General features: G+C 24.7%; 1 protein-coding gene across 1 annotated transcript; it reads left to right on the top strand.

Annotated features, from left to right (window-relative positions):
* Nucleotides 1–352: 352 nt before the first annotated feature.
* On the top strand, nucleotides 353–9,329 carry LOC103571420 (1-acyl-sn-glycerol-3-phosphate acyltransferase alpha). Its single transcript, XM_008549578.2, has 6 exons — nucleotides 353–540; nucleotides 6,524–6,703; nucleotides 6,811–6,944; nucleotides 7,021–7,199; nucleotides 8,769–8,934; nucleotides 9,019–9,329. The coding sequence occupies exons 2-6, from the start codon at nucleotides 6,525–6,527 to the stop codon at nucleotides 9,180–9,182; spliced, it is 822 nt and encodes a 273-aa protein (XP_008547800.1). The 5' UTR covers nucleotides 353–540; nucleotide 6,524; the 3' UTR covers nucleotides 9,183–9,329.
* The last annotated feature ends 630 nt before the right edge of the window (nucleotides 9,330–9,959 follow it).

Consider the following 9,959-nt stretch of genomic DNA (forward strand, 5'->3'; position numbering starts at 1 on the left):
CTGCCAAACGCACTATCGACACATATATATACAACTATAACCTTAGATATACTTGTGTTTAACTTAAAATATTGAAATTCTATTTCTGTAAAACCTTTTGTTTTATAATCTGTCAATTATTATATTATTTTTTAAAAATTTAAATAATTTTTGTTTTATAAAACCAAATAACTTTTATCATATTGAAATAAAAGTCAAAAATACTTTTTTTAAAACTATTAAAAATATTAAAAAAAAAATTAATCCTGTATTTTAAAATTCCCGCTTTCAATAATGTCTTTTATTTAATATAGTAGCAACTAGAGGTCGTTTATCCACGGAAATTTATTGTGATGATTCTTAAAGATTTTAAACACCGATTGCAATTCAATAACACAGTTTTTAGTTAACACGTGTGTCATCTTTAATATATTGTAATTGTAATTGGCGACAACAGTCTACTAGCGGCAATTGTTTTTATCTGTCAGACTGTTTTAATTATTTATTTTCTATTTATTTTATTCTAGTGCTTGTCGATAATAAAACATAATAAATATAAACGTAAGTAAACGTTTTTATAAAAACTACAAGCGGAATATGTATATATTTAATACACAATTAAATTAGTAATTATATTAGATTATCAATAAATTTTTTAATAAAAAAACAACTGATCGCATAAATAATAATTATAATTATCTATCATAATACAGATTAACAATATGGTATAAATTTGAAAAAAGTATATTTGATCTTACTTATATTTTTAAATTAAACGCAAAAAAAAATAAGTTTTAACTATTAATTTGAGTAAAAATAATTGACTTTAATTCATAATGAATTGATAAATATTTGAATTATTCATTTTAACTAAATGACAATAGAATAATATATACTGGTTTTATTTAATTTAAATTTGACAAATACAATTATGATGAATCAACAAAATAGCGCGGCAGACTTGAATGTAATATAACAAATGACAAGTCATAAAAGCTTGAAAACTGCTCAATAGTTCAGATTTTTTTTTAATAACTGAATTTGAAATCATTAGTTATGAGAAACGCTTTCATCTAGCTTTTACAAAAAAAAAAGAAATATTTAATCATAATAAGTGAGAATGTAACAGACATTAGATTAATTTAAAATTATAAATAGAGTAAATAATTAATCAAATGCATATTTAAAAAATATTTAAATTAATAAGTGTATTTTTTATAAATATTATTTTTTAAATTATTTACTGTTTATTTATAATTTTAAATATATCTGATGTCTGCTACATTCACACTCGTTTAATCATAAAATAAACAATAATTTTTCAATGATTTTCATTTAAAATGAACATAAAAATTATATTTATATTTTTTTTTCTTACTTTTTGATCATAATTTTTAATCATAATTATGAAAAAATACTTTGTAAGAAAACAACTTTCTAAAAAAAATATATATATCTTCTGGATAGCAAATTATATCAGTATTTTTTGTCTTTCAAAAGCTACAATTTATTCAAAATTGTTGCGTTTAAATTTTCAGTGCTTTACGATACTTATTTTTTAATAATATATAGTAATCATATTTAAATTGTGTACATTTTGAATAAAGATGAATTATTAAAACTCCTACTAAAGTACTTTGTTTTATCAGTAAAAGAAAGAAAGAAAACGAAAAAAAGGGAAAGAGAGTATTTGCATATCTAAAATTTCGTCTACAAACGTAATTAAAAATTCTTCTGCAAACGTAATTTTAAATTCGCATTATCGTGAAATAAATCAAATCTTATAATAATAATGATAAATTTTAACTTTTCATCATGTTTGCACTTAGATTATATACAGCTCATAATTGTCAAGCATATGGACTTTGATTAACTTGTTTTTTTCTTTTTTTTTTTTTTTTAACCAAGAGCTTATAAAAAAGATTCGACAGAGACGTAAAAAGTGAGATGACTAGATAATTTTTTTTTTTTTTTTTTTCTAAGAGATCAAGTATCCCTCCTCTACACGATGACATTTTTAGACACAATCTGAGTTTAAAATTACTGTCAATATCGATAAAAATTTTAAAGAATGCTAACTGTGTCTGGGAGTCTTTCCAAAGAAAAAAAAACGAAGTTAATTAATTAGATAAAGATAATTAAAAGTTAGGTTGATTCGTATCAATGAATTAATATATGTGATTTCGTTTTTTAAATTATGCTGGTATTGCCATTAATGAACGATTTATTATGAAACGAACTAAATTAAATAATCTTTTCAAATAATTAAAAAAAATTGTCTGCATTATTGTATCCCTGATTAAGAAAAATAATTTGGAATGATTCAAAACAATTTGAAATGATTTAAAATAATTTGAATCGAGTAATATATAGATATTATACACTTTACGTGGAGCAAATCATTTTTCTTAATCAGGGATAATAAAAAATGAAATTATTTTATTTATTAACTAAAAATTGTGGTTAACAAATTATACAAGCTGAAAAAAGTGGTAATATCTCCCATATTAACGAAGTAACTATTTTCGTTTTTACATTTGAATGATTGTCATTTTTTCGTGTTAACTTTTCCTACCAGAGATGGTAACCATTTTTATCCGAGATAATAATCATTACTATCTCAGATGGCAACATTCACAGAATCTTTTTCGCTTGATCTCTCTAAATCCGTTTATATGCTTAATAATAACATCAAACAAAAATTTGAAAAACTACTTAATTACGGATTTCGATGTATCGATGTTAATAATAATAAAATTTTTAAAACAATTGAAGTATAATGTAAATTAGTTAGTTATAAATTAAATAAATAATATTTTTAAAGTTTGTAAATGTTAATTTTGTTGATTTTGAACTTATTTCGAATTAATTATTATTATAGAACATGAAATATCATAAAAAATTCAAAAACAATTCATCTAAGTTAATTTAATGAAAGTAGTCATCAAATATCAATATCTACAAATCACTATGCTCTGTTTAAATAACCTTATGGAATCCACGAGACTCTCATAAATTTTCATAGAGAATATATATATAAATAGTTTCCTCAGAAGTAAGTTTGTTTCTATCCCTTATTAAAACAATCAATTAAAAACGATTGGAAAAAAAAATTTTTTAATACTTCTTAATGCTTTTAATACTTTGAATACTTTTGAATCACCCTTCTTGTGGGCATTTAACATTGCAAATCGTTTCGAATCGTTTTTTTAAATCAGGGATATCTATTACTTTCTCAATAAGATGTTTATCAATATATAATCAGCGATGATAAATGTTTAAATAGAACAGAATGTATTGTTTAGTATAAAAATGAATAACTAGACTTTAACTCTCGTTGAAATTTGCAACACAAAAAAAAATGTTTATCATATCTTAACAAGTCCGCCGTATTTATCATACAAAATATATTTTTAACACGTATAGAGCTACCAAGCCATTAATATTAATTAGTTTAAAGGAAAAAAAGCGAAACAATGCAAAAGATACATTAATTTATCGGTTAGATTTTAGCATTTAGGACAAGTATATACATATCATTACATAATTTAGAGCGGCATTTTAACTAAGTATGACATAGTAAAATTCAAAACATGCGTAGAAATAATCATCTTTATTTGAATGACGAATACAGATAAAACATTATTACTAGTTGCTTATATTTTTTAACATAAACCATCTAAGAAATTTTGTTTCATAATATAAATATACATTTTTCATCTACCTGAAGATCAGAATGTTTTTCGCGCAACGAAAATGATAAAAATTCACGTAATTCAACTGCTTGAGGTGATTTAAGGAATAATTGGGGGTGGCTGTAATTTTCAGCTGACATATAGGCATTTACGCGAAACATTTTGGAAATCTATATCCAGTACATTTTTTACTTTTCATTTTGTTTTAATATTTTCCTTCTGCGAAAAACGTTCCGATCTTCAGGTACATCATTTTTCAATACTTTTTAGAATTTCTCGTAAAATTATTCAAAGTTTAACAAAACTTAAAAAATACCTTGTATTAATATAAACGATGTACCTGAAGATCGGAACGTTTTTGCGCAACGAAAACGAAAAAAATTTATGTAATTTGACTGCTTAAAGGTGACTTAAGGGGTAATTGGAAGTCAGTGCTATTTTCGACTGACATACCAGCATCTATATATAAACAATTTTAGAAATCTAGTCATCCAGTAGATTATTTACTTTCCAATTTTCTTTTTTCGTTCCCCGAAAAATGTTCCGATCTTCAGATACATTATAAACGAGCCACCAATAGTCCCTACGTGACTGCCCGAGAGTCACTGGTAAATTTATTAAATATGTTGTGGATTAAATTGTTTATGAAATCATTTACTCATTAATAACTTTTAATTTTATTATAATTGAAGCTAATTGCAACAAATGTTCTCATACGTCCTAAAAATTATTAATTTTATATTAAATTATTAATTAATATTTCATTGAAAAAAAAAATTTGCTACAATAACAAAAGTCAGGATTACGCAGCTATTTGTGATAATAGCAAAACTATCTTGGTTAATGCAATGAAGTGACACTTGTTGTGGTAAGTAAAGTGAATTTGCTGTTGTAACAAATGATATGTGTTGAGGAAAAATTTTTTGAATAAGCATAGAAGTTAGTGCTTTAATTAGGTAAACAATATCATTAAGAATTTATCACGAGTTTTTGATTTTGGACATAAATTGTGTTTATAAATTATGGCTAAAATATTAAACGCTATTTATTTTGAAAAATATAACAATATGTCTAAGTGTAGTTGAAGGCGAGCGCCTTGAAGAAGTGATTTTCTTGACTCAAGAGAATATATCGAGAAGCGATAATATGTTAGGTGAAGTAAAATTTTCTCGAGTCAAGAAGTTTTATTAAAACCTTATTTAATCTTTAGTTTAACACATGTCATTTGTAATAACGGTAACTTCACTTTACTTAACATAACAAATGTTTCTTCGTTGCGTTGACCAAGGTAGATTTGTTATCTTAACAAATAATGTGTAATCTTGACTTTTGTTAAGATAACAAATTTTTTTTTTTCAGTGCTTAATAACCTAAACAGATAAAAACATAAATGAAATTTTTGGAGCGTGCTAAAAATTACATTATTCATTTTTCAATGCATTAGATTGTTAATAAAGAAGTGAAAAATCAATATTTCTTAATTTTCTCAACGGAGATCTTTTTTAAATTCTTTCAAAAATAGCTCTAAGAAGTAAAAGAAAATCTAGGCTTTTCAGTTTAAAAATAATCAGGGTTTTTATGTTTATTTACAATAGATGAACTTTAACTAATTAATAACAACATAGTTAATTAAAATATTGGGGTAAAAATTTTCTGTGGGCAGATTATTGTTTATTCATTTGTTTAGATAGTACGTAATGTTCCTTATTCCTTAACATTCATATTTAATCAGCCAAAATAATTTTTTTTTGATCATACTACTGATTCTGTCGACGCGCGTGGACGGTCCACTATACCCGTTTTTAGTTATATTTTCACCGTTAAATTAAAATTGTAAATATTGTCGGTACAGTTTCGGGAGGTAAGACTTTCTTTTAGGAAATTTTATGCTCTTTAAGGATCTTTTTTCAAATTTTGGATATCTCAAATGGTTTTTTAAATACTTATAAACTTATTCCGAAAAATTGAGATATGAAATTGATTATCACATAAAAATATTTGAAACCATAAAATTGCAAAAACTCAAGTCAAGATCTTTCTAACGATACCAAATTTAATCACGATAGCCAATTTTATCATAAAGATATAATTGGAATAAAATTTTCCTTACTTTTTTAATAATATAGACAACTCTATTTTTTTTCATAAAGAATTAAAAAAATATATATTTTGCAATAAAAAAACCAACGAAATATATTTAAAGTAAATAAAAATATTCACATTTAATAAAATAACTATATGTTATAAAATTGTAAGTAATTTTTCTTTCCATTAATATTTTATGATTAAATAATAAAAACTTGACATTTTATCAATTTTATAGTAAGAGTTTTAAATAATATACTTTTAAATATATATCAACTTCATAGGTCGCAGTTCATCATATTAATATGGCTACGTCATTCTATACTCTCATAAATGTTTAATTTTTGTTTATGAGAATATATTAACATATATTTATTTAAAAAAATAGATTTAAATTTCAAAAATTTAAAACAGGACAAAATGCTGTTGCAGCAATAAGATTTTCATGTTACAGCAACAGAATAAATCCTGTGAGAGCAACAGGATTTTTCCTGTGGAATAAATAGGATAAGGAACAAGTTTCATGTACTAATTTTTTGTCCGTATAATGAAATTTCAAAATTTGAAAACAATTTTAATTTTGAAAAAAAATTAAAATTGCTGCTACAGGATTTTGTCCTATTGCTCCCACAGGATTTGTCCTGTTGCTGTAAAATGAAAGTTCTGTCGCTGTACCTATTTTTTTTCCGTGTAGCAATCAATAATTGTTAATTTAATAAAATATAATAAACTAAGAACATATTTTTTTTTTTTTTAATTAATAGAATGATTTCATGTAGCAGTATCGGACTTGCTCTTCTTATCATACTTGTTATTATATGTACTGTCAGTGAAGCAGCGAGATATAGAGCTAAATTCACAGCATATATATTTAGTAGCTTTGTTTTTGCTTCAACGCCTATACCATTAATGTTATTTCGTCCCGGTGATTGGAGAAATGCATTGTAAGATATTTTCTTATTTATAGTTTATAAAAAAAAAGAATAAATTGGTAATAACGATTAAATACAAATAAATATTTATTTAATAATAAATTATTATGTTGATACAGAATACCGGCTTGGCTATTGAAACACTTTTCACGTATGATAGGGTGTAATTTTATTTTAATTGGAAAAGAAAATATTGTTAAAGATACTGGTGCAGTTATTCTTATCAATCATCAAAGTTGTTTAGATGTTATTGGTAAGTATATAAATCTATCTAAAAAGTAAAAAATAAATTTATAATTTTATTCATTTAATGTAAATGATTTTTATAGTTTTAGCAGAACTATGGCCAGTTCTTGAACGTTGCACAGTTATTGCTAAAAAAGCTGTTTTATATTTAGGATCATATGGACTTGCTTCATGGTTATGGGGAACGATATTTATAGATAGAAAAAATTCAAATGCTCATAATAAAGTAAATTCAACTGTCGAAATAATAAACAAAAGAAAGGTTTATAATTGCCTAATTATTTCTAAAAAAAATAGTGTATTCTATGACAAGGGATGATACAAGACGACTTCAGACTAGGGTGAAGGTTGCCCGAGCCATTAGTGAAAACTAATATCACCCGTAGTCTGAAATCGTGTTTTATCTTGTGTCACATAATTTTTTATGAAAACCTGCATTGAAAATTTCAGTATCAGCAGCCAGTCAGAAAAAAATTAATTTAAGACCAATGACATGATCAATTATTAGTGTAAGCGTAAATTGTGATTTGAAAATTTATGGTTAAGGGCATTCTCAGACAGTGCCCCCGCTTTTTAAAAATCTTAAATGAATTTCAACAAAGTTGTAAATTAAAATTTATTCAAGAAATTTCGTTTAACTTCTAATTGATTACTGTAAGTAATTTTTGTAAAATTCTATATCTTGGTGCAATTGCAACTACATTGTCCTTTTTTCGATTAAGGGGGATAGCCGCTGTGAGGAACGAAAAAATACGTGATTTTCGGGAATTTCTTTGACTGAGATAGTAAAGGAATTCGGGGATCGGGTTTTTTTGTTTTATAAAGTATACATTGAAGATAATTCTCCTAAATTTTTATTAAAAATATCGTGTTGTTACAAAGTTATAAGCATTTTTGTGGAGCACCAAAAAAATTTCCCCCACGGTCTCATCTCTAACTCAAAAACGGATTATCTGGAACGAAAAAATCAAACCGCGTTATAATCTGTATGCATGTGGTTATCGTTCCACGTAAGGGATTTTGAAAATTTGGATTTGAAAAAAAATGGCGACATATTAAAAATTTTTTCGTTTTTTTTTTTCTCATTTTTTTTATTCAAACAGCCTTAAAAAAATCTTAAAAATCAAAATTTTCAAAATCCTCTACGCGCAACTTTAGCTACTGAATATTTATGCAAATTACAGATGAGACCAGTTCAAAAAAAGTAATTTCGAAAAAAACACGTTTAAAGTTTTTAGTTAATGCAATGGTCAGTTGACGCGCTGTCACAAAAATGACTATAACTCGAAAAAAATTCGGAATTTTCATATAATACTCAAAATACATATTTTTGAATATGTAAACTTTGATCTAATAAAAAAAAAAAATTTTTTTGGAAATTTCGCAGTGGCCATTCCCCTTAATGCTTTGACTTTTTAAAAAATTAATTTAATAAAATTAAAAAATGGTTATGATAGCTGAAAGTTCACTCATTTTTATAAAACTTGATCACAAAGTCAGAATTGTTACTTAAATAAATGAAATTAGTACTCTGACATTGCTAACAAACAAATGACTAGTATCAGAGCTGAAATCAAGAGCAAAACTGATTTTCTGTGGATAGTAGCATTATTTTATTTTTTCAAAGGGTTGAAACAAATTCATTTCTGCCCGCTGACTGAAGGAATTTGCAATTTACCCATTCGCTAATATTTGTCCGCGACATTCGACTGAAATTAGTTAGTTTCGTCTGGCTGTACAAACACTGAAGCTTGATGTTTCGATGCTGTTATCATAAAAATTCATTTAATACTTATACTTTATTTGTTCAATTATGTTGTTATTATTTTAGGCAAGAGTTTTATTTTTCCCAGAAGGTACAAGACATTCCAATAACACTTTAATGCCTTTTAAAAAAGGCGCGTTTCACGTTGCAATCGATTCACAAATACCTATTCAACCTGTTGTAGTTTCTAAATATTATTACATTAATCATAACTTGAAGCGATTTAATTCTGGTAATAATGTGATTTTATTATTATTTTTTTTTAATAATTGTAATGATTTATATTTTTATCGCTTATTTAAATTCTTTATTTAAGGAGTTAATTATATATCAATTTTGCCACCTATTCCTACAAAAGGGATGACTAAAAATGATATACCTTCTCTTATGGAAAAAGCTTATAAAGTTATGAATGAAGAATTTCAACAAAAAACACAAGAAGCCATTAAAAATTTTATGGTTGATCAAAAAACTGATTAATTAAAAATTTATTAGACTCTCAAGTAAATCAAGACTAAAATAAATCACATTGTCCTCCAATATTTAATTAAAATAACTATTGACTATAATAAAGATTTCTATTGTTTTTGTTTTATAAAGTGAGTACTTCTACATTTAAAAATTTTGATATTTTATACAATTAAAAAAAATGTATTTTATGTAATATATTGTATATGACATACATTACATTGTATATAATAGTAAAAGTAAAATTTTTTAAAATAAATTACATAATTTTTTTATATATTAAATAATTGATTTATTAAAATAATGAAACTACAATTGAAATGCTTGTAATACAAAATTTAATTGAGAGTGGCCGCGAAGAGATGATTTCAAAATTACCTGATAATTTCCGGTTTTCCAGCAAAGTTTGTTGTACCTTTTGCTGTTTTAGAAATTTGAGTCGTATCATTAAAATATTCAAAGTTTGGATTATATCTGAATTATCAATAACTAAATCTGATATTCTAAAAATCAAATTACCAAATATTTTTCTATGGTTTTAAAATAAAAAAAGAGAAATTTGGAAAAAAAAATGAGTTGAAAATGTTTAAACACCAATAGGGTAAGTATGGGTATTACTACGGATTTTTTTGTTTCAATTATAAATAAACGATAACTGAGTTTTGTTAATTTAAAAAAATTATTGCTAGTAATTGAAATCTGAAAGAAATTAACTGTACAGTAGTTTTACATGTATAATAAATTTTGAATTTATTATTGATAAATTCGAATTGACAGGTTATAGAGGTT

The sequence above is a fragment of the Microplitis demolitor genome, chromosome 7, assembly GCF_026212275.2.
Source record: "Microplitis demolitor isolate Queensland-Clemson2020A chromosome 7, iyMicDemo2.1a, whole genome shotgun sequence".
Classification (NCBI taxonomy): Eukaryota; Metazoa; Arthropoda; class Insecta; order Hymenoptera; family Braconidae; genus Microplitis; species Microplitis demolitor.

Bases quoted from the DNA above. Each gene is read 5' to 3' on its own strand.
- LOC103571420 (XM_008549578.2), top strand. From the start codon at position 6,525: ATGATTTCATGTAGCAGTATCGGACTTGCTCTTCTTATCATACTTGTT. The intron at 7,200-8,768 runs GTTTATAATTGC...TTATTATTTTAG, and splicing joins AAATAATAAACAAAAGAAAG to GCAAGAGTTTTATTTTTCCC. The intron at 8,935-9,018 runs GTAATAATGTGA...TCTTTATTTAAG, and splicing joins CTTGAAGCGATTTAATTCTG to GAGTTAATTATATATCAATT.